This window comes from Aspergillus japonicus (genome assembly GCF_003184785.1).
Source record: "Aspergillus japonicus CBS 114.51 unplaced genomic scaffold BO86scaffold_35, whole genome shotgun sequence".
Lineage (NCBI taxonomy): Eukaryota > Fungi > Ascomycota > Eurotiomycetes > Eurotiales > Aspergillaceae > Aspergillus > Aspergillus japonicus.
Window position 1 is genome coordinate 30498 of NW_020291672.1, and position 21858 is coordinate 52355.

Genomic DNA, 21858 nt, shown 5'->3' on the forward strand with positions numbered 1-21858 from the left:
CCCCCCCCCAAAAAAAAAGACGCCTCTATGAACGAAGAAAAAAGTGCGTGGCATCAATTTCAAGAATCAGCCCTTACATCTACGCCTAATGTATATCTACATCTGCTCCCTCGAGGATTGCATACAGTGGTCGACAACTACCAGGTTGACGTCTATTTATTTGCACTGAAGCCAGTGAATGCACTAGGCGCACAAGAGCTTCCCTTCCCATGTAGATAGAGATTCTCCGCCAATTTCCTTAGACGTATCTTTTATCTCCCACCTTTACCACCCAAAAGGCTGCCATGGACGCACGTTACCGGGAAAGCGCCCTCCGTCCGAAACTCTGACTCCATCATCTAATGTATACACTAGGATGACATGAAGCACCTCGCCCACTCATGTCTGACCAATAAAAGAAAGAGGATCCCTAATGTTGTTTCTTGGGCTGCGCTGCATCAGGCCCCATGAGCCGGGCGGCAAGCGAGACCGGCCAGGCGAGCTGGGGCGTGGGGTCGGTGTGCACCTCACCCGAGGTGATCATATCGACCACTGCGACCGCGACATAGGCACCGATAGCCGTGAAGAAGTGCCACCTACCCGGTTTGACCGTTAGCTTTTACTCCTGGATATTGCATTTGATGATAGGAGGACTAAGCGTTCGCAAATCTCTCGCCTCCATGACTGACAAAGGGCGAAAGACTTACCATCCATGCAGCTCAAAGAAAAATGCGACCGGCGCACCAACCAGCTCCCTGATGCGGGTCAAGTGGTTGCACGCCCACACATCGACTAGCCAGGCGAAATAGCCGAAGAGGAAACAGACTGTGCTTCTGTCAGTAGCCGCCCGGCTGGGGATGGAAAGCGTCGATGTGGCAAGGGAGGGGACAACTTACAAATCCCGAACCGCCCGATGTTGCGGGTCTTCTGCTTGATGGCGGGGTTGGGGATCTGTTGCGAGATGATCTGCATGGTTCGTCGCGCGATGAGCAACGCCCCCGCCCCGAAGGTCACGGCGTGGAGCAGGAACTCGTCCATGACCATGTGGACGACCATGACGGTGGTGAACTCAAGCGCGAGCGCGATGCCGATGAGACGCCGCCACTGCGGGCTCACCTGGAACGTGAGGACCCGATATACGAGGGGCGTGGTCAACAGATGCATCGAGAGCTCGTCCGCTGGATTCAGCATGGTCAGTCTGAGGTAGAGGCATGCCTTCAATCAAGTCAGGTGACATACACATCTGCGTGTGGTATTTCAGGGTCATATGGTACCCGGCCGAGCAGATCCCCACGCCCATCAGACCGAACCAGGGGATCGCCCGGGCGAAGGATGCCGTGGGCTTGGATCGCAGCTGGCTCAGGCCGTAGATTCCATAGAGGACTGCGGATGTGTGGCAGTGCTTGATGTTAGCTGGTGCGCATCAGACCTCGGGGCATGTTGCCCCTTGATTGGGGCCTGGACGCACTGTAGATGAGGCTGCTGCAGGTGTTGATGAATTCAGCCACATAGCGAGTGACGACATAGTCCTACAGTCTGGGGCTTGAGTTCCTGCCCTTTCAAAGGGTTGATCGCCCATGGGGTCATGGACTGTACCTCTTCACAAAAGCTATAGCGTGTGAGTTTCGGCGGTGATCGGGTGATTGTTGAGAAGCTTACTTTAAGTAGGATGTTTGCGGGCCCCAAAAAGGGTCCTTTAGCGATACATCCATCTGGGGAGATTGACCCTGGGAACGTCGGGAGTGAGGAAGTAAGTGAGTGAGGTTGTTGTGGTGGGTGTAAAGGTACAATGGAAGAGAACTTCGGCGGATCCCGAGGCTGGCTTGTCGCTGCCTTGTGAGGAGAAGCGCGACGTGTCGAGGACTCGAGCACTGCAGGGCAACTGAGGATCCACTCAGCTTCTTATGCACGGGCTTGGCATCACAAGCTTTGTGCCCGTCCCGGCAGCCAACCATACCTACCATATTGGTCACTCATCCCAGGACTGTCTTCTTGTTGGCACAGGTTGGGTCCAACAATATACTGGCAGTACACAGTACATTTTAGGTCCACGGTAGCTTACATCGCTCCTGGATTGTATTGTAAGTTTCATACCTCGGTGTTTGTGACAAGAACGCGCAGAGAACAAGTTGAATCACTGCGCAAAGACATGGTCATTCGTCATTTGACACGAATCAGGTGGTTAGCGAAGACACATGGCTGAATAGAATTTAACAGTCATGGTGATGTCGTACCGCAACAGCAGGTATAGATAAATAAGGTAGTACAGGCACAGAGATCATTCAGGCCAATAAGTCACCCGCCCGGTCGGCACAATTGCGGTCCGCTGCCCAAGCCACAGCGTGTGGTGTGGCTGACGCTCAGGTCACATGGGATTGTGGCTGCGACGGGCGGTGACTACGGCTCGACCCGCTCTCAGCCAACTTGGATCTGGAATCTTGGACCCTGGCTCGCATGGCATCCATGTTGCGGCGTTGATTGCCTTCCCGCGAATCCCTATCTTGTGTTCAGGATCTGGTACCCGGCAGGTTGATACTGTCGTACAGCCTCCTGCACCCCAGAAAAGACGACTTGTACGACCCACAGTCCGATTCTGCACCATCATGCTCATCTGTCGGCCGAAAGCGGGCTGTCTGACCCTGCCCGCAGATAAGTGCCATCCACCTCGCTTGGCTCGCTCACGCGCTCTTGATCACGCCAATAATAAAATACTCGAACCTGCAGGGCTCATATGCTTACTACGGCATGAGTTTTGTTGCAGCCATAGACCCGTCGAATAACCAGGTCTGCCATATTTCAGCATTGGTTGTGCATGATGGGTTCTCACGCTCTCGTCGCACTCAGAGTGACGAGTGAGTTCCGCCGACTATCCACCTACCACCGGCATTTTTATTGCGGAAGCGCAAATGGAGTTATCATCCATGAAGAATTGTCTCTTGATGCTTAGACACTTTATCAGCAGCTGGACTCGGCATGAGAACCAAATCCGTGTTAGTGGACCACGACTATTAGCCACGATCACTTCGTCAACTGAGACTTGACAGGCAACTGACCCACCACAGATTACATGGAAAGCGAAAGCGTTCTGGCTTGACATCCGACGGCGAGGGTAACTTGTGACGATGGCGTCTGATCTAGGGAGGTGGCCGATGTGTGGACCCTGGTCGCATCATAGAGTCCGTGGAATGTGGAATGCCAGCCTTGATTGTTGCGCTACGCGGGGGAAGCTTCTAGTGCTCTATAGTGACAGATAGGGGCACTGATCAAGAGTCACAGCATGCAGTTCAAAGACCTGTCAGTGACACTTCGGAGTCTCACTTCATGCAGCGTAAGACACATGAGAATGAATGCGATAAGCATCCCTCTGAGCAGGGCAACCAATATTGATCAAGAGCAGTCGAGAGTTCCAATAAGGATTACGCTAGTACTGCATCGATCGGCATATATATGTACCCAGCAGCAAGCACTTGGGCCGCGGTATGCGAGGGGAAGAGTCTGTGGCGGTGGGCGGGCCCTAAGTCTGACGATCTCCACCATCAGCGTGGACCCGATTGACCGGGCCCCGCTACCGACTATCAGTGCGCATATGCTCGTTGGTCGCCGACCTGCGCTGGGCCAAACTTATTTCCTCTAGTGCTGTGAGGGGTAGCTGACAGGCTGCAAGACCTAGACCCAATCGCCCCTGACAGAAATACACAGTACTTCCCCCCCCCCTGCACCCCGTCCGATCGATTTCTTCACATTTGCCGAAGCCGTCTGTTGCTGAATCACAATGGCGTCAACCGGCGACTCGACTCCTGCTACTAACGTGGATGTGGACCAATTTACTCAGTCAATCAAAAGTATTGACCGCACGTCCTTTGCGTACGATGGCGACCGTGTCAAAGCGTTGAGAGAGGCGTACTCTCTGATCAGTCGCCTAGAAACTTCGTGGGATACCGTGGCGCGTCTTTGCCTTACACAGGTAGAATCGCTGGCCAGTGATAATGAAATTGCGATGCTAACACTTCATCCAGCCTGCCCTGACCGCGGCCCTCAAAGTGAGCCAGGACCTTCAGCTCTTCGAGAAATGGCTCCAAGTAGGAGAACAGGCGGAGCAGTCGACCGCCCAGCTTGCTGAACTGACCGGATCAGACCCCATCCTTCTCGGTGAGACAAAGTGACACATTATCTGCATCTGCCCACGACTCTAAGCCCTGAGTAGGTCGCATTCTCCGCAATCTGGCATCCACCAACATTATCATCGAGGTCTCCGCCGACCACTACAAGCAATCCGCATTCAGCAGATCCCTCCTCGAGCCCGTCTTCGGAGCCTGGATCCCATTTCTGTCCGTACCCGCTGAGTCCCCTAACACCCCCAGGACAGAGAAACTAACCCCCAAACCAAACGCCCAGCCACGACACAGTGAACCCCTGCTTCGCCAAAATGCCCGAATACCTCGCCAAGACCAAGTACCAGAACCCCACCGACCCGAACGACGGCATCTTCCAGTACACGAAGAACTTCCAGGGCTCGCTCTTTGACTACTACGCCCAGCACCCGGCCGAGGGCGCCGTCTTCAACAACGTGATGGGCAGCGTCATGGCCAAGCAGGCGGGCATGCTGGACATCATCCCCTACGACCGGCTGGCGGACGACCAGCCCGACGAGTCTGGGACCCCGCTCCTGGTCGACGTGGGCGGCAACGTCGGCCACGACATGAACAAGTTCCTAGGCAAGAAGCCCGGCCTCGCGGGGCGGTTGGTGCTGCAGGATCGCCCGGAGGTCGTGCGCCAGGCGATCTGTCCCGCCGAGGTGCGCGCCATGGCGCATGATTTCTTCACGCCGCAGCCGGTGAAGGGTATGCCCCCCCGCCCCTTTCTTCTTGGTTGTGTTCACACTGAGGAGGGTCTGGGTTGAATGGCAAAGTGTACGGGGACGAAGAATATGGCTAACACATGATTCAACTTATGCACAGGCGCGCGCGCTTACTACCTACACGGGGTCCTGCACGACTGGTCGGATGCGCTGGCCCGGCAGATCCTGGAGCACCTGCGCGATGCGATGACCCCCGGGTACAGCACCCTGTTGATCCACGACCATGTGATTCCGGCGGTCGGGGCGCATCCGCAGGCCACGGGCTACGATCACACCATGATGGTGCTCGTGTCGGCGTTCGAGCGCACCGAGGGCATGTGGCAGGACCTGTTGGCGTCGGTGGGGCTGCGCGTGGTGAAGATCTGGAGTTCGCCGCTGGCGACGCAGAGTGTTATTGAGGCGAAGTTGAGTACGGACAGTTAGGGGTGTGTGTATCGACGGGTTGACAGCGTGAAGCAACAGTATGTTAGGTAATTGCAATGATGACAAACAGTCAAGTTAGGTGATAGTCGATGCGCGGGGCTTGCACAGTCTATGAGCACAGTCTATGATATGTTGTAAGAGCCTAGATGTTCGTTTGCTTGATTCAACACCATGGTCCAGGACGGGAATCAAGTTCCAGAAATGTTAGACCTTCTAGGTGGAAAATACACTGCTTACGCCTAGACTATGACAGACACCTGTTATATCACCAATCCTTCCAACAATATTTATACACATAAGATCTTTCAAAATTGATTTGCCTGATGGCCATTAAAGCACTATCCAAGTACCAAATCAAAACAAAATCCTGAAGTTCCGCCCACCAAACCGACTCCATACAATTCAAAAGCTAGGGTATGAGGCTGCAAATACAAATACACCACCAAAACCAGACCACCATGCTTCAACTCTCGCCACCACCCTCCCCCTCCTCCTTGCCCTCATCCCCACCACCACTACCACCAGCAGCCTCCGCCGCCTCCCGCAACGCAACGACCGACCTCTTCTCCTTCTCGACGCCGGCCCGCCGCTGCGCGGTATCACAGAGCCGCAAATCCCCACACTCACACTCCCCGCCCTCCCTCAGCCACCTATACGTGATACTCCACCGCTCCCCCCGCACCCTGACGCTCGTCCCCCCACCTTCCGCGGGTACAACATCAGTCTTCCGCTTCTTGATCCCATGCGTCCACAACAGCCGCGCATCCCCACTCATACACATCAGACTGCGCGGCTCGCAGTCCACCTCCACGCGGTCCTCGCCGCGCCGGAACTCCATCAGCACGGGGTTCCCCAGCGACAGCGCGTAGAGCTGGTCGTACGGGCCGTGGGCGTCCACGTGCGGCGGGATCCCCGCCCCCGGCGGGTAGTACTGCAGGCAGACCTGATCCGGGGCGCGGGGCTCGCGGGCCGGGAGTAACGGGATCAGCCAGGCCGGGAACGGGCGGTAGGGGATGGCCGGGTCGATGTCGAAGGTCTTGTAGTCGAAGGTGTAGCCGTAGTGCAGCGAGATGCGGCCGGGGCGCGCGGGCCACTCCAGGTCGTGCCGGAAGAGGTGCAGTAGTTCGGCTTCGTGGGCGGCCGTGATGAAGTTGGTTTGCCAGAGGAGGCCCCGCGGTTGGATGGGGAGTTCGTGCATTGTGTTTGTGTTTGCTGGTGGGGGGTGAGCTGGGGTTGGGTTTTGGGTTTGGGGGGTGGCTGGTGGCGCGGATGAGGTGGGCTGGGTGTCTAGGTCCATGTTTATAAGGTGGTTTATTATTTTCTAATTATGCTTGTTGTTTGGGGGGGCTAGGAGGCGAGGTAGCGATAGATTATTTATTGATAGCATGTTATCGGGGAGGAGGGCCACGTGATGGTCGACAAACTCTGATCGCCTTTGGCATTGCCGATAGACAGTTGATTGGTGGCTGCCGCTCCACTGGTGCCTGAAACACGTGATTCTCTTCTCATGAGTGGATGACTCAGCTGGCTATACAACAGAAGGCTCATCGCACAGAATCGGGGTAAATTTCATATCAGCTGAGTAGAAGCACATACAAAGACAAATGAAGCGACTCAATTCGATAAGGCTCGTTATCATCTCAGAACCCCACTCCCGAGCCCATTCTACCATCGATGGGACCCAGATTCAGATATAATCCCCAAGCCTCGCGCCGGTGGTCAAGCATGTCTGGTATCGCACTGGGTGCATTGGAGTTTGCACGTCAAATTGTCGTTGCCCTCGACCTTGACATGGCCGAAGAATGGCTTCTTACAGTGGCGGCATCGATTCACTTCGCCGAGTTTGTCCAAGCTGTTTTTCAGTTGCCGGACCTGGGTCTCCGTCGCGACTCGCTTTGCATTCACGTCACATGTCTGTTCTGCAGAGGCAAGTGCACGCTTCTTGTATTCGTTCACGTGGTGCCTCAGCATCGAGACAACATTGCGCGAGAATGGATCTGGGAAGAGGACCTCATTGCTTGGGAAATCACCCAGGTGTTGAACGACCATGGCGCGCAGATGACCTTGAGTCGCCCCGTGAGGGATTAGTGGATAGACCTCTGCAACCAACTTGTCAAATCCATGCGGCGACCAGGGCTGTTTCAAAGACGTCGCTTTTATCTTTTCGAGTGCTAGGGTTTCCAGCGCCGGGATGATGTAGTAGCCCGCGATCATACTCATTTCGAGGTGAGGACGCAGGGCCTCCGCGATTGTGGGTGGTGCGGGATTGGTAACCTTCTGAGATCGGTCCGTAGTCTCTTCTGCCGACTCTGTAGAGGTGGTGTCGGGAGATGTGCTGGATGCGGCAGCGGTCAACGAATCTGAAGTCGCCTCTGTGGTAGTCTGCGCCAGCTCTTGAAACCAATTAGAATGTGCCAAGGCCCGAATGCAGGAGAGTCACAGGCTGGAGGAGTACATACCTGAATCCCACTTGAGCTCTTTGTCCAAGCTATAGTCTCCGAGGTACATGTACTCCACCATCCGCTTCACAGTAACCAAGGAGAAGCCCGGGATCTGGACGACATTCGTGTGACCTTCCTTCTTGGGGTCAGATACGACAGTTCACTGGAAGCAGTAGGATAGCTGGCTTTACCATGAAATTACTCCTGCAGGCAGTCTTGATCACCTCGGATTGATTCCAGACCACGAGCTTGTGGACGGTAAGCCTCACCCCATCACACTCCAGCACCAGGTCGCAGAGCTCCCCTGCTTTGGCATCCTCGAACATTCCAGGATTGTTGGACATTTTGAGAGATGAGAAGTGACTTGGAACTGAAAGTGAGATGGTCAGACAGTGTTGTTAAAGGACTGGGCCGGCAAGGTGGAGACTCGGAGCTTGGACGCGTCGTTAGAGAGTGGGGAATGAGACTTTGGTGTGGATGTTATTGTTTCTAGTCAGCCTCGGTAATCCAAGTCAAACTATGAGAGGTGTGTAGAATAACGGGTTCGCCTTCTGTTGACACGAAGATGGATGAGAAGTGACGCGAGTTCGAGGTGGATGGAAGGCAAAAGAGAGGGTGAAGAGAAGATGAGGATGTAGATGAGGGAGTAGATGAGCGAAGTAAGTGAGAGAAGAGGAGAAGCCGAGGAAAAAGAGAGTGAAGAAGTGGTGAGTTGACGGCCTCAGGCATGGTAAAGGGCTGCTGCAGCAGATTCTCTGTAAATGTAACGCGCCCAGAGATCTCCGGCCATTGCCGATACTAAAACAACCCTACTTACTTGTTATCACAGTAAGCGAACAAACTTGAAGATGAACATTTGCAACTCATTGATCTTGTCAGTACATTCTTGGACTTCTTTTAGGTCCCTCCATTGCTGCTGGTACCTGGTCAGCGGTGTATAACATGAGCCACAACCCCTATGACCGCCTCAGACATCCTCCAAAACACATGGTTCCCCAATATCACCACCGCGTGAAGAAGCAAGCCATCCTAAGCCAACCCCTCCAACTCCAACCGCCACACATCTCCCAACCGCTCATTCGACTCCGCCAACCCTCCATGCACGACAACACTTGACGTGCAGCCCTCAAGAACATCCGCAGCAAACCACCCCCTCGGCTCCGGCTGGTCCCCCTCGACCTCAACCAGCACCCACCGACCCGCCTCGAGATCAAGAACCCAGACATCCCCCAGCATCTTCCCGGCCCCCTGATGCCCCAAACTACTGGGATCATGCTCACCGAACATCGTCACCAAAGCCGACCGCCCCTGCAACCGCACCGCAAGCAAACACCCCACGCTTCTCGCACTGGGGCCTGACACCCCATCCGCGACATACGCAAGCGTACTCCACGCATCCGCGACGGGATCATACACATCCACCGCCCCGCCCTGCTCGCTCGTCCCGTCGAACCCATTCATCCGGTACACCTTCCCCTCCGCGAAGGCGATCGAGGCGCCCCCGCGGGCCGGGCCGGGGGCCGGGGCGCACTCGCGCCAGCGGCGGGCGACCACATCAAACGCCCAGAGGTCGCGGAGGCGGCCGGTGGCCGGGCAGCCGGCGTGGAGGTAGATGGTGTCCGTGCCGTTGGTCGTCAGGGCGTGGTAGCTTCGGCCTACCGGGAAGGGCGCGTCCGGATCGGATGGGGTGAGCTGCGTCCAGTCGCTATCGATCGAGTCGAAGACCCAGAAGGAGCCGTTCTCTTCGATCGGGGCCATGGCGGTGCCGCCGCGGCCGGAGAAGATGTAGAGTTTGTTGGCGAGGGCGGTCGCGGCGGAGCCGACCCTGGGTTGCGGGGCAGGGGTGGAGGTGGAGGTCTGGCTTATGGCTGTGGGGGTGGTGTGTGCTGCTGGTTGGGGTGAGTCTTGGGTTCTGGACTATACATTTTGAAATTCGAGATGGGAAGTGAGAGCATGCTTACTGGAGTTCAAAGGGAGAGAGTACACGGTGCAATCGACGGGTTCGCGGGGCCGCAGCTCGCCGCCGTAGATGTAGGCGCTGTCGCCTACGATGGTGAGGGTCTGCGATGACCTCTTGATCGAGGTATCGGACAGAAGCTGGGTCCAGACAGCGCGAACCATGGTGACTGGATTTGTTGTCGCAGGGTTATGGAATGATGAGAAGTGGAAAGAGTATCTGCTTTGAGGGCTGAACAGTGGCCTGTGAAGTCGATTATATAGCCGATGATACTTCCTGGGTCGAACTCGTATGCTCGCTGGGGGTGGGTCTGACGGCTCTGTATCACTGTAAAGCTGATACGGGCGTATAAATTGCCCCGATGGGGTTTAGAGCCAATGGTCTTATGGTCTTGGCATTGATCAAATTGATCGACCGTCGGTTTTGATGGACACCCTCAATTCTCCCAGATCATCGAAGCGGGATTTTCTCCATCCATGCCGTGCCATCCGCATCACGTCCGCACACCACCACATCGATTGGCTGATTGATGTCCAGCAGCTTCAATTTCGAGATGTCTTCGGGCACTGCTGGCATAACCAACGTCACCGCCCGTGCTTGGGACCAGTATCCCGAGATTTGCGAGATGATGCGTTTAGCGAGATGGGTGGGATAGTGCGAATGCTCGAAGCCTCTGGTCTTTCTTTCAAGTTCCGGCCATACAATGGTGAGGATGTAGTCGAACAGGGTATCGGATCGCCATAGAAAGACAAGCTGAAGAAGACACTCTGCCAGACTGAACGTGTAAACATCCGCCGTGCTCGATGTCGTAAAGTCCAACGTGCCTATAATTTGACATGCGCCGTGCGCCAAGTCGTCAAGCTTAGTTGTAGGAGAAGCTGAGTTTCGGTCGGTGGGAGACCCATCAGACAGGCACGCCCCGTGGGCTTCCTCGAACATCATCTCGCAAAGGATACAGTAGATCGCGTTCATCGCATCACGATGGCTAGGGTATGCCCAGTGGCAGGGAATCGAGGTATCACCACACGATACTTCCTCCGTCGCTGCACCGACAACGCTTTTGCCGAGCGACCTGCTCTCTTTCACACGCGACCTCCACACCTCCAGCCGTTCCTTCTGAACCGTCAACAAGCCCAGCAAGTGGGAACCTCGCACAAAACCCTCTTGTGCTTCGTCATACTCGTCCGGTGTAGAGCATCTGCCCAGCATAGTATTCAACACTTTATGCGCGACGCGACCGATGTCTCTCGACGACTCCTGGATCCGGTACGTGCTGGCTACCGAACGGAACACAATCAGCCGGGAGCGTATCTCCATAGTCTTGACCAAGATATCGTGAATGAGATCATCTGTACTCATCCCCAACACACAGCTGAGATACAGATGGTCGGTGGGATCTGGAAAGCAGTTCGGGCCGAACGAGCTGACCCCCTCACCCTCGAGGAGCAGCGAGGGTGGCTTCGACAGGCGATGGGAGACACACAGGCGGTGCCACATCTGCAAGGCCCCGATCCCGTCCGGGGAGCGCATGATCTGCTCCCGGCATTGTGACACAAATCGGAGAGTGTCCCAGACTGCTAGCCGGAAATTGAGATGGTTTGTCGAGGCGTGGTGGTAGTAAGCGAGGAGAACGAGGGTTCGCAGGATCGAGGCTGCATTGTGTGCAACATCGCTTGCACTCGCGGTGCGGCAGAGTTGAAGTGCGCGGTCATGGTAATTGCGTGCTTGGCGATGATGGCGGGAATCGACCAGAGGGCTAAACACAGGAGTTTGATGGTCATCCACACGGTGACGACTCTGGATCTGTGCGTTGAGCATGGAAAGGCTGGAGGCCGAGATGCAGGCAGCGGCGGCACGAAGGTAGGGGGCGTCGACGATCTCCCCCACAGACGTCATCGACAACGCGGGCAGCAGATGGCGTACATGATCCTGGAAGTGGTTCAGGTAGCGGACCTCAAGGCTATCTCCAAGATCTGGAGAAGGGCAAATTCCAGCTGCGGTGAGGTCACTGAAGAGACGGGGTTTGGCCGGCGGGCCGTTTTCACTACGAGCCCTTCTCGAGACAGCGGCGGGATTTGCCGCCGCAGGTGACGCGACAATCACCTGCGTATGTCGCTGAAAAGTAGCTTGGCCAATGTGTCGGAAAGTCAAATTCACCCCGTAACTGCACTCCAGCGATAACCGGACACAGGCGCGGCAGTGAGGTTTGGTTTCATCGCACTGGCAATACATCAGACTGACGATCCATGGAGCACAATTATGGCAGACGCACCTTTTTACCTCTCCGCCGGCATGACGTGCAGCCTGAGTGCTTCCGAGTTATCCTGCGTGACTTTGTAATAGTCGTAGTCATACCATTGGGAGGCATGTTAGGTGCGGAGTCGATAGTAAGGCTGCTGTTTCTCTGGCATCTTGCAACCCGGCAGTGGAGTGTGGGCTGTCAAGATTCGGAGCCAGGAACTCGGGAGGTTGCCCTGACCCTCGGTTACAGTACCGGTACCACGAGTTGCACTGCCATCTTCCCTTTTGTGGCGATAAATTACGCCTACTCACCCGCTCTTGACGTAACGCGTCAATACGATAGGCACATGTAGGTACTGTACAATACGCATTTTAGTCCGCACCTTGGGATCATTCATCTTGTAAACCGGGGAGGATGATGACTCGGAAGAATATTTCTACGACTCGTTGAATTATGCATGAATCACAATTCCTGATCTGGCTGCCGATCGATACGATCTACCAATGCGGTGTCTAGACCATCGGCGGACGTCGCGGGAGGTCGGAGATAATCGGGGCTAACCCCCCTGATCTCAGAGATACGTATCTGTGCCACACAATCTAAGGGTTGGGTCACTGCCACATCTCGCCATGATGCATCATCAAGACAGTCATGAACTCAATAAGGCCTTTTACTGAGATGAAGCCTGGTTCAGTTGCCATTTATCCTCTCCGCATCTTGCTAGTAGCCAATGATCGGCCACAAACCTTAACTATCCCTTACTCATCGTAGTTACAGCATGGTGAAGCCATGATGACGCCCTCAACCAGCAACAACAGCCACAATACATCTATAAAACCCGTCAAACTGGAAGTACAATCATATTTTTAACAACAGTCAATTGAATTGAACATATCATTATTATACCGAGTCTATCTACAACACTTCAACAAAGTCCTGAACATAATTCCCATTGAACCATCACATACCCTTCATCATGCAGAACGAATACGGACAGGGCATCTCCCACGCCACCGGTGGCTCCAGAGTCCCCGACAAGGTCCAGCAGAAAGCTCCCCAAGGTCTCGAAGAATCCTTGCCCAACAAGGTATGGCCAACGATATCCTTTCCGCCGCCGTTGTGCCTGTCCATTTCCGAGGAATAGTGATTGACAATGTTTCATCAGCTCCACGACACCGGCTCCGGAACTGGTCGCCAGACCCACGCCCTCAATGACGGTGAAGACTCCATCGTGCCCAAGAGCATCCAGAAGGCCGTCCCCGAGAAGCTCGAGCGCGCACTACCCAACAAGATCCACAACACTGGTGATGAATAGATGATTTTGCATGGCGGAACGTCTTATGAATATGGTATTTGTGACGGTACACAAGTACTTTTTGTAGCGAGGGAGGAATGATTGATGTCATGTTGCCCCATGTATTATGAAATGTAAAACAATGAAACTCTAATCTGCTTGTCTGTCTCTCGAACACAATTCGAAATCATGTAGACGCATTTGTAGGAGATTATGTGGTTGTCATGCATCCTTGACGCAAGGTTGGTTAATTCTTGACACGCACCGGGTGAATCAAATGTTTCCTTGACTCCTTGACAAGCCGTTCCCTATCTCCAGCCCAAAATTGAGGTATTCAAGGATGGATTGCGCCGATCGGGAGATTGATGTAGAAGCACCATCGTCATGACTGGGTGGAATTAGCATAAGCATTCCTGAAGCTAGCTGATAAGCTTTGCCGGTGTTGCTGGCAGCTTCCAAGGAAAGTGGGTTAAGATCCATGATTTCGTGTGCACATTCTACATTTTCTACTGATATCATTCAAGCTCCGAATAGATATATCATGATCCCCTGATCCCTCTGATCGAGTAAATCGACCACTAAACTAACAACGCGACAGAAAGTCAGTATAATCCAGTTTTATATCAAAGAACCAATCCATCGCTTGCCGTTTCATGCCGTCCAAAGTACTGTACAAGATTCGTAAAGGCTGTGGCGCCCAGGTGAGACGATCCTCCTACAAGCATCAGCCACAGCATTGTGGCTCGGGGCCTTATCAGTTCAGATCATGGTTGCCTATCATGAGACGGAGTAAAATTAGCGAATAAGCAAAGCACCCTCAAGCCACTCGGAGTAGATTAATCTTCGACGCGGCTTTCACTGGCCACAGGCGCCATCGGAGTCCGATGCTTACCCTTCCATCCTGCGTCCAAGCACAACTCCTTCGCCATGGTGCGCGATATGATGACAGGTGAGTCAAGTATATAAGTATTCCTGGCTTGTGCCATGGAAGCTTAATAGTTCTGGTCAGACGTGGCAACTGTCAGCAAGCGCTGCTGTTGGACAACCACTGATAGAATATGGCGTCTCTGTCGACACAATGCACGAGTGCCGGCGATGCTGTGTTTGGCCCTCGGGTCAGCCTCGCCTGTCGCTCGTTTGACTTTACACTTTATTTCGAAGATTTGATGTTCGCGTGCCTGCCCGCGGCTCTCTTCCTGCTGCTTCTTCCAATCTCGGTTTGGCAGCTTTGGCACGAGCCTCGTCGCATCAAGAGGTCTGCCCTGTTGGCTTCCAAGCTAGTATGTTGATTCCGCACTGTTCCTACAATACAGTTAGCATTGATACTAACATGCTCAGGTGACACTTGGGGCACTATTTGTCGTCCAAATTGCTTTCTTAGCTCTTCGTCAGTCGCAACCTCTAACCCCCGGGCACGATGCCTCACTCGCCGCGGATGTGTTGGAAATGGTGGCGGTCGCCAGTGCGATCTGGCTGTCCTACTTAAGCCACTGCCGTTGCATCCAGCCCTCCACGCTGCTGATTGTCTATCTCTCCGCTCGCACCCTGCTGGGAATCGCCCGGGTGCGGACGCTGTGGCTCATGCGCGTCGCCACGGCGGACGCCGCTATCTTCACCGTCGGGATCAGCTTCACATTCCTATCGTTGATCCTGGAATCGATCGAAAAAGCATCAATTCTGACAGCAAAGACCGCAAAGCCCGCCACCCCAGAGCCATTTAGCGGGTTCTGGAAGCTTGCAAGCTTCGCCTGGTTGGCGGGGACCTTCCGTCAGGGCTACTCCAAGGTTCTTTCAGTCCATGATCTGCCCGATCTGGATCCTCAGCTGAGCAGCGAGGTTGTTGGCCGCCAGCTTCAAGCTGCTTGGTCGCAGACTGGTAATGTTACGTCGTTTCCTGGGGCTTCGTGTCTGGTTCTAACTTGGGGATGTTCTCGGGCTTGTAGAGAACAAAACCGCAAAGTATGCCTTGCTCCGCACCTCGACGCGAGCCTACCTGAGCGCACTACTCGCAGCGGTCATTCCCCGCCTGCTGCTGACGGGCTTCACCTTCTGCCAGCCATTTCTGGTGGATGCGACCGTGACATGGGTCGGTAATAGAGACGCGGCCCTGGACTCGGGAAAAGGGCTGATCGCGGCATTTGCGATCGTGTACACAGGCATGGCGGTAGGCTGCGTCCCTGCCTGGATTGAAAGTACATGTGTGTCTGCATCATGCTTTTGCTGATACTGTTCCATGACTAGGTATTCACCGCACTCTCTGGCTACCACACCTTCCGCTTTACCGTCCGTCTCCGCGCCGGACTGATCTCCCTCGTCCACCACCAAACCGTGCGAACCAGGGCGGTCGACCTTGGGGAGATCACCGGAGTGACCCTGATGGGTACGGATGTCGAGCGGATCACGTCGGGCTTCTTCTCTATCCACGATTTGTGGGCCTGCTTGATCGACATCGCCGTCGCCATCTTCTTGCTTGCCAGGCAACTGGGAGTTGCGAGTGTAGTTCCGGTGGTGATGGTCGTTGGTAAGTAGACCCCAAGTGCCCTATCTCAAAGACAAGGCATCGATAGTAATCAAATTCAGTCTTCTTTGGCTGCACGTTCAAGCTCTCGGCGTCCAGCAACACCGCCCAACGCGTCTGGATCGAAAAGGTGGAAGACCGGATCCGATTCACTTCGTATGCGCTGGAGAACATCAAGTCGGTCAAGATGCTCGGACTCTCCCCGAGGATGTCTGCGATCATCGCGGGGTTGCGGTATGCTGAAGTGGCTGCTTCCACGGTGTTTCGGAAACTGGTGATCGGGAGTGTGGTGCTGTGTATGTCGCCGACTCTCAATGTTGGAAAACCCACCAGAAATGAATGCTGACAAGACTCTCTAATCCAAACAGCAAACTCACCTTCTAACCTGGCTCCCATGGCGACATTCACACTCTACGTGATCATCGCCCTCGCCAAGCACAATAACTCCATCCTCGCTGCCAAAGCCTTTACCTCTCTATCGCTGATCTCACTGCTGACAACCCCAGTCTTGACCTTCATCCAGTCGGTCCCATCTGTGGTGGAATGTCTGGGCTGTTTTGACCGGATCCAGGAGTACTGCAGCAAATCGCCTGACGCCGATGAGTCGGAAGCAGAGCAAGACCACGACGGTATCCCTTTAAGCTCTCTGAAGAAGCAAGCACCACAGCAGAACGGAAGTGCAGTCGAGTTCACTGGCCAGAGTTTCGCCTGGGGTCAGACAACTGCCCCGGTGCTACAGGACATCCATTTGAGGATTCCAGGTCGCGCCATAACCATGATAATCGGACCGATCGGTAGCGGAAAGACAACATTGATCGAGAGTATACTGGGCGAGACGGTATCGGCCGGAGAGGAAGTCACCAGAAACAATTCTCCCATCGCCTACTGCGCTCAGACCCCATGGCTGCAAAGCCAGACCGTCCGTGAAAACATTCTTGGATCGAGTCTGATGGACTCCGCCTGGTACGAGACGGTGATTAGGGCTTGCGGGCTGGAGAAGGACATGGCGCGTCTGCCGCGCCGGGATCAGACGCCAGTTGTCAGCAATGGACTGACCCTGAGTGGGGGGCAGAAACAGCGCATTGTAGGTGATTTACGGCCGGTATCTGCTGATAGAATCGTCACTGATATTGTTTGGTTAGGCGTTGGCGCGAGCACTGTACGCCCGACCTCGAGTTGTGCTGCTCGATGACATTTTCAGTGGCATCGACGCTACCGCCACAGAGAACATTGCGCGCAGCTTGTTCGGAGAAAGCGGGCTGTTCCGTGCCTTCGAGACGACTGTCGTGCTTGCAACGCATTCGGGTATAGTACCTGGAAGCCCGAGAAAGAAAGGACATGTGCCTGTACTGACCGTTCTCTGATATAGGTTTCCTTCTTCAGTTCGCAGACACGGTCGTTGTGCTACGTGAAGGCCGGGTTATCGAAACCGGCCCACTTGACACCCTTAAGCAAAGTAATGACTTCGTGCGCAATCTCAAGGTAACCGTCTCGGAAGTCTTTAGCAGCGAGAGCGACTCCAGCAGCGACTTCGACAAGCTTGAACACGTAGACAAGCACGACACCAACTCAGAAGCTCTCGACTCGGCCGATGAAGACGCCACAGACGATCAAAGCCGCCAGACTGGAGACTTTGCGGTCTACGCTTACTACGCCAGTGCTGCCGGGCGCCTGAATATCGTTTTGTCGCTGGTGTTCGCTTTTATGTGGGCCTTCTGCAATGAATTCTCCAGTAAGTTGATACAGGATGGGCTCTGCATTGTCTCCGGAGGATTCGCTGACATGGATTCGTAGCCGTATGGGTGAATTGGTGGACGGCGGCAAACGAGAAGAGTCCGAACTCGAAAGTGGGCATGTATCTGGGAGTCTATATCTTCTTTGGACTGTCGGGGGCTATCTTGCTGGTTGCCACGTGCTGGTATGCGATATCCCCCATCGACCTGAACCAACTGTCTAATGCGAACAGGATCACCATTGTGACCATAATCTCCCGCTCGGCAATCAAGCTGCACGACAACGTGTTAACCAGCACGTTCCGTGCCTCCTTCCAATTCTTCCACAATGCAGACATCGGCAGCATCACCAACAGGTCAGAACCAGCGCCAGCATGCCTTTGCATTCGGAGCTAACCACCCTCGCACGTAACAGATTCAGCCAAGACATGGACCTGATCGACATGCGCCTCCCTGTCGAAGCACTCAACGTGATCGCAAGTATGTCACTGACCCCTCCAGCCCTATATTGCCTCACTCCTCGCAGTCTAACCCCGAGAACCAGTGCTCTCCACCTGCCTCGTCAAACTCGTGATCCTGGCCATCTTCGCCAAATACCTCGCCGCAGCCATCCCCTTCGCGGCCGCGATCGTCTACATGACCCAGAAATTCTACCTACGGACCTCGCGGCAGCTGCGGTTCCTCGACATCGAAGCCAAGGCCCCATTGTACACGCACTTCCTGGAGCTGGTCAGCGGGGCGGCGACGATCCGCGCGTTCACGTGGCAGCAGCGGTTCGACGCGGCGTGCACGGCGCTGCTGAACACCTCGCAGCGGCCGGTCTACCTGCTGTACTGCGTGCAGCAGTGCCTGGGCTTCGTGCTGGACATCCTAGTGACGATCCTCGCGGTGATCCTCGTCGCGACCGTGGTCTTTTTACGGGAAAGGTTCGACCCCGGCGAAGTCGGCGTCGCCCTGGTCATCGTCATGACCTTCAACCAGACGCTGATGCTGCTGGTCAAATACTGGACGCAGATGGAGACCTCGATCGGGGCGGTGTCGCGCGTCAAGGCCTACGCCGCCACCACCGAGCCCGAGGAGCGTCACCCGGAGCTCCTGCCGGCATTGCCGGTGCAGTGGCCGCACGCCGGGGCGATCCAGCTGCGGGATGTGGTGGCTAGCCATTCGTGCGTCACCCAGTCCTCAGCGAACATCAGGAGTATGATTGCTAACGCGACCTACAGACGGGACTCCACCCCGGTGCTCAGGGGCATCACGATGTCCGTGCGCGCCGGCGAGAAGGTGGCCATCTGCGGCCCCTCGGGCAGCGGGAAGACGAGCCTCATCCTGGCGCTGCTGCGCATGGTCGAGATCCAGGAGGGCTCCGTCAGCATCGACGGCCACGACCTCGTCGCGTACCCGCGGGAGGAGATCCGCGCGAACCTGACCGTGATCACGCAGGAGCCGTTCCTGATGACGGGCACCGTGCGTTTCAACATCGACCCGTTCGGCGGCGCCGCGGACGAGGCGATCATCAAGGCCCTGCAGCGGCTGCGGCTGTGGGAGCGCATCGAAAAGGAGGGCGGGCTGGAGATGGCGATGAAGCCGACCTCGTGGTCGTTGGGCCAGCGGCAGCTGCTGTGTCTGGCGCGCGCGATGGTGCGGAAGAGTAAGGTGTTGATCCTCGATGAGGCGACGAGCAGGTATGTTTCTCCCCTCAGGGTTTGTTTTATGGGTGCTTGGGGCTGAACCGTGTCTGCAGTGTGGATCACGAGACGGAGGATATTATGCAGGAGGTCATCGAGACAGAGTTTGCGTCCCACACGGTGCTGGCGGTGATGCATCGCCTGCGGCTGATCCATCGGTATGATCGCGTCGCGGTCTTGAATGCCGGTGCGTTGGTGGAGCTGGATAGCCCTGCTGCTCTGTTGGGTCGTGATTCTCTGTTTCGCCAGCTCTACCAGTCCGGAAACGGGGGTTCAAGTCATTGATGCGGAGGGGTGATGATAGATAAAACTATACATGAAGTCATGATACTATACAGAGAAGATTAATACTACACACATTCGGGCCATACAACCCCACTCCTCGTCCCAAGCACAGATCGCATCAGATACCTCCTTACTCCTCTCCCTGCAGGGTATACTGCTTCAACTCCTCCGAATAATCATACCGATATTTGGAAAGCTTCATCCCCGGCGGACACGAAACCAGCTTCTCCAGAGCCTCGACCACCTGCCGCGCCCAATTGATCTCCGTCCCCAGCTCCCTTGCCAGCATATTACACCGCACCATAATCTGCCAGCAGCGGTGCAGATACCGTCGCAGCTGCGTGCGGTTCCGCTCGTGGAGCGGATCATGCGGCACGGGCAGTCGCGATCGGGGCTCATTGCCCTCGCGCAATGTAGTCATCTCCGCCACCCAGTCGTCGGGCACGCCGCGCTCGCGGAGATAGGCCTCAACACGCGCCGTATCCTCTTCACTCGGACGGAAACCCGCCGTGTCGGACGCAAGGAACAGCGTGAAGGGCAGCTCGCCGTACGTGAAGCAATCTCCCTCCTTGGCCTCGCCCACAATTGCCAGCAACGCGTCCACGGAGACACCCTCGTCCTGCTCCCAGAGCCGCTTCAGTCGGGCCCGCCGCCCCTCTTCATCCTTCGCGCGACACTCGTCATAGAACGGATCCTCGAAGAGCGGAACTTCCGGGTCCTCGATGCGCACCCGGCTGGCGTAGTCGAACCGCGGCGCCAGTCCCAGGAACTGGCGGTGCGGGTACCGCGACATCTCGGTCGCCTTCGAGGCATCCGTCCACTCGTGGGCCGGGCGCTGGTACATCCTCGTGGCGCGGTAGTCGGGCACATAGCCCCTGCTCCCGTCCGCATACCTTGACGCTGAAGACGAGGAGTGTAACTCCGGGAAGCAGGAGAAGGTATTCAGAACGAGATACATCTCCAGCGCGGCGTCGAAGACCGGGCCCCACCCGTGATCGAACGCAGCCTGGCCGCAGGTCAGAACCCACAGATATCAATTGACAAAAGAGAAAGGGATACTCACCAGCGGAACACATATACAGTCCTGCACGCGCATCCACTCCTTCAGCCCGATCTCGGGATGCGCGCACAGCCGGAAGATGATCTCCATCTCCCCGAGCACGAGCAGCGTGCTGACGACCTGTAGGTTGAAGAACCCGTCGCCGTTGACCTCTGCGAATTGGAAACAGCCGTTCCATTGGTACGGGCGCAGAAACGCGGCGGCGCGGCGTTCGGTGTAGGGAAGCGGACAGCCGCAGGCGAAGTCGGTGGTGCTGTCGACATGTTGGCATAGCTGTTGCGTCTTTTGGATGTGCTCTCGCGACTCGGCCGACCTGGAGTGGTGCCAGGGAAAGGCGAGGGGGTGGATGCGCGCGGCTAGGCGGTCGTCGAGGAGGAGCTCGTCGCGCGCCGGGGGGAGGTATTTTGGGGCGTATCGGCGACGCGCGGCGGTTGTGTCTTCGTTGAGTGCCCGGGCGAAGGAGGTGGCGAAGTGGCCCAGGTCTTGGGCTTGGGTTGGCAGGAAGCGGAAGTAGAGGTTGGCGATGGTGGTATCGGGGCTGGTGTGGGTTGGGGCGCGGTGGGTGAGGTGCGAGGTCAGGCTGCGCCAGGGGATGCGGTGGGCGCGGTGGGCGCGGTGGGCCATTGGGGACAGGTCGATCGAAAATTGGAAGACTTGATCGATAGACCTAGCTGTCTGATCTTACCTTATAGTTCAAGGACAAGACCCGGAGCAGATGGCACAGACTACCGAGTCATAGCAAGACCTACGTTTAATCCACTAGCAAACTCATCCTTGTGGTAATGAATTCGCCTTGCCTCTTTCGATCATTTGGCTTGACTTGGTACTGCTACGTCCCTAATGATCAGCCTAGAATAGTCCTAGATCCAATATAAAACCAGGGTAACTGACCGTCGGACTCCGGATGGGGCCAGGGTCTCTCGGAGCTTCCCGGAGCACTGTCCTGCCCGATTCAGCCCGAGCCCCTATTCTAGGGCTTATTGGGGCTGTAGGGAATCATACGGAATCTGACTCATGATCATGGATATCAAATCGAGATGTTCCTAGGTTTGCATAGTTCTGCATTTTGAAAATCAAGAAGGTAGGAGACAAATAACGAAACTGGAAAATTCTTAGGCTCTCTTCACTCCGTAATTTATGACATGTACCGCTTTTTGCCGTTCCCTGACTCCTGCGTACTACCCTCATGTTATGAGATAGTCCCTTAGCCATCCTGCATTACACTAAGAGCGCAGTCCCCTACAACCCGCTAAGCAGCCCTGTCCGGGGAGAATATGAATCCGATGCGGACCGGTCCGTGCGGCTATTGCGGGACAGCCGGAATCAGCTACGGAGGCCATTGAATAGTCGACGGAGGGCCCTTGAACGCGCAGAAAGATTTCA

At 55.6% G+C, this 21858-nt stretch overlaps 9 protein-coding genes across 9 annotated transcripts; 4 read left to right on the top strand and 5 right to left on the bottom strand.

Moving 5' to 3' along the window:
* Positions 1–448: 448 nt before the first annotated feature.
* Positions 449–1691, bottom strand: BO86DRAFT_291982 (ceramidase; the record flags this gene model as incomplete). The annotated part of the gene is made up of 7 exons (XM_025667389.1): positions 449–575; positions 687–804; positions 876–1157; positions 1219–1362; positions 1448–1508; positions 1576–1588; positions 1639–1691. Coding segments are annotated over 7 exons (798 nt in total), but the record flags the coding sequence as incomplete, so codon positions are not given.
* Positions 1692–2265: 574 nt separating this feature from the next.
* On the top strand, positions 2266–3083 carry BO86DRAFT_127685 (uncharacterized protein). Its single transcript, XM_025666080.1, has 3 exons — positions 2266–2552; positions 2629–2967; positions 3042–3083. The coding sequence occupies exons 1-2, from the start codon at positions 2349–2351 to the stop codon at positions 2833–2835; spliced, it is 411 nt and encodes a 136-aa protein (XP_025526226.1). The 5' UTR covers positions 2266–2348; the 3' UTR covers positions 2836–2967; positions 3042–3083.
* Positions 3084–3751: 668 nt separating this feature from the next.
* Positions 3752–5260, top strand: BO86DRAFT_420062 (S-adenosyl-L-methionine-dependent methyltransferase; the record flags this gene model as incomplete). Its single annotated transcript, XM_025675177.1, has 6 exons — positions 3752–3943; positions 3996–4058; positions 4114–4138; positions 4184–4307; positions 4375–4820; positions 4938–5260. 6 exons carry the CDS (start codon positions 3752–3754, stop codon positions 5258–5260), a joined length of 1173 nt encoding a protein of 390 aa, XP_025526227.1.
* A 266-nt stretch (positions 5261–5526) lies between these two features.
* On the bottom strand, positions 5527–8335 carry BO86DRAFT_457186 (uncharacterized protein). The gene is made up of 4 exons (XM_025677214.1): positions 7893–8335; positions 7720–7837; positions 7075–7653; positions 5527–6547 (listed from the first exon to the last, which is right to left on the bottom strand). Exons 1-4 carry the CDS (start codon positions 8043–8045, stop codon positions 5724–5726), a joined length of 1674 nt encoding a protein of 557 aa, XP_025526228.1. The 5' UTR covers positions 8046–8335; the 3' UTR covers positions 5527–5723.
* A 351-nt stretch (positions 8336–8686) lies between these two features.
* BO86DRAFT_127733 (Kelch repeat protein) lies at positions 8687–9965 on the bottom strand. The gene is made up of 2 exons (XM_025666081.1): positions 9663–9965; positions 8687–9590 (listed from the first exon to the last, which is right to left on the bottom strand). Exons 1-2 carry the CDS (start codon positions 9820–9822, stop codon positions 8731–8733), a joined length of 1020 nt encoding a protein of 339 aa, XP_025526229.1. The 5' UTR covers positions 9823–9965; the 3' UTR covers positions 8687–8730.
* A 143-nt stretch (positions 9966–10108) lies between these two features.
* Positions 10109–12011, bottom strand: BO86DRAFT_316338 (Zn(II)2Cys6 transcription factor domain-containing protein; the record flags this gene model as incomplete). The annotated part of the gene is made up of 2 exons (XM_025668124.1): positions 10109–11878; positions 11931–12011. The coding sequence occupies 2 exons, from the start codon at positions 12009–12011 to the stop codon at positions 10109–10111; spliced, it is 1851 nt and encodes a 616-aa protein (XP_025526230.1).
* A 768-nt stretch (positions 12012–12779) lies between these two features.
* Positions 12780–13360, top strand: BO86DRAFT_390319 (uncharacterized protein). Its single transcript, XM_025672351.1, has 2 exons — positions 12780–12987; positions 13066–13360. The coding sequence occupies exons 1-2, from the start codon at positions 12877–12879 to the stop codon at positions 13213–13215; spliced, it is 261 nt and encodes an 86-aa protein (XP_025526231.1). The 5' UTR covers positions 12780–12876; the 3' UTR covers positions 13216–13360.
* An 849-nt stretch (positions 13361–14209) lies between these two features.
* Positions 14210–19494, top strand: BO86DRAFT_390321 (putative ABC multidrug transporter). The gene is made up of 14 exons (XM_025672352.1): positions 14210–14474; positions 14533–15070; positions 15138–15358; positions 15436–15715; positions 15775–16008; positions 16081–16796; positions 16855–17017; positions 17082–17444; positions 17507–17630; positions 17679–17801; positions 17861–17925; positions 17990–18611; positions 18669–19127; positions 19187–19494. Exons 1-14 carry the CDS (start codon positions 14361–14363, stop codon positions 19413–19415), a joined length of 4251 nt encoding a protein of 1416 aa, XP_025526232.1. The 5' UTR covers positions 14210–14360; the 3' UTR covers positions 19416–19494.
* On the bottom strand, positions 19401–21279 carry BO86DRAFT_390322 (uncharacterized protein). Its single transcript, XM_025672353.1, has 2 exons — positions 20479–21279; positions 19401–20421 (listed from the first exon to the last, which is right to left on the bottom strand). The coding sequence occupies exons 1-2, from the start codon at positions 21097–21099 to the stop codon at positions 19546–19548; spliced, it is 1497 nt and encodes a 498-aa protein (XP_025526233.1). The 5' UTR covers positions 21100–21279; the 3' UTR covers positions 19401–19545.
* Positions 21280–21858: the final 579 nt, after the last annotated feature.

What these genes read in the sequence shown, in the direction of transcription:
- BO86DRAFT_390319 (XM_025672351.1), top strand. Translation starts at nt 12,877, where the DNA reads ATGCAGAACGAATACGGACAGGGCATCTCCCACGCCACCGGTGGCTCC. An exon ending in AAGAATCCTTGCCCAACAAG is followed by an intron (nt 12,988 to 13,065) that starts GTATGGCCAACG and finishes ATGTTTCATCAG; the next exon opens with CTCCACGACACCGGCTCCGG.
- BO86DRAFT_390322 (XM_025672353.1), bottom strand. Translation starts at nt 21,099, where the DNA reads ATGGCCCACCGCGCCCACCGCGCCCACCGCATCCCCTGGCGCAGCCTG. An exon ending in ACTGTATATGTGTTCCGCTG is followed by an intron (nt 20,422 to 20,478) that starts GTGAGTATCCCT and finishes ACCTGCGGCCAG; the next exon opens with GCTGCGTTCGATCACGGGTG.
- BO86DRAFT_127685 (XM_025666080.1), top strand. Translation starts at nt 2,349, where the DNA reads ATGGGATTGTGGCTGCGACGGGCGGTGACTACGGCTCGACCCGCTCTC. An exon ending in CACCCCAGAAAAGACGACTT is followed by an intron (nt 2,553 to 2,628) that starts GTACGACCCACA and finishes CCCTGCCCGCAG; the next exon opens with ATAAGTGCCATCCACCTCGC.
- BO86DRAFT_390321 (XM_025672352.1), top strand. Translation starts at nt 14,361, where the DNA reads ATGTTCGCGTGCCTGCCCGCGGCTCTCTTCCTGCTGCTTCTTCCAATC. An exon ending in TCCGGTGGTGATGGTCGTTG is followed by an intron (nt 15,716 to 15,774) that starts GTAAGTAGACCC and finishes AATCAAATTCAG; the next exon opens with TCTTCTTTGGCTGCACGTTC. An exon ending in ATCGGCAGCATCACCAACAG is followed by an intron (nt 17,802 to 17,860) that starts GTCAGAACCAGC and finishes CGCACGTAACAG; the next exon opens with ATTCAGCCAAGACATGGACC.
- BO86DRAFT_457186 (XM_025677214.1), bottom strand. Translation starts at nt 8,045, where the DNA reads ATGTCCAACAATCCTGGAATGTTCGAGGATGCCAAAGCAGGGGAGCTC. An exon ending in CCTGCAGGAGTAATTTCATG is followed by an intron (nt 7,838 to 7,892) that starts GTAAAGCCAGCT and finishes GACCCCAAGAAG; the next exon opens with GAAGGTCACACGAATGTCGT. An exon ending in AGTGAATCGATGCCGCCACT is followed by an intron (nt 6,548 to 7,074) that starts GTAAGAAGCCAT and finishes ACATGGACCTAG; the next exon opens with ACACCCAGCCCACCTCATCC.
- BO86DRAFT_127733 (XM_025666081.1), bottom strand. Translation starts at nt 9,822, where the DNA reads ATGGTTCGCGCTGTCTGGACCCAGCTTCTGTCCGATACCTCGATCAAG. An exon ending in CTCTCTCCCTTTGAACTCCA is followed by an intron (nt 9,591 to 9,662) that starts GTAAGCATGCTC and finishes CACCCCAACCAG; the next exon opens with CAGCACACACCACCCCCACA.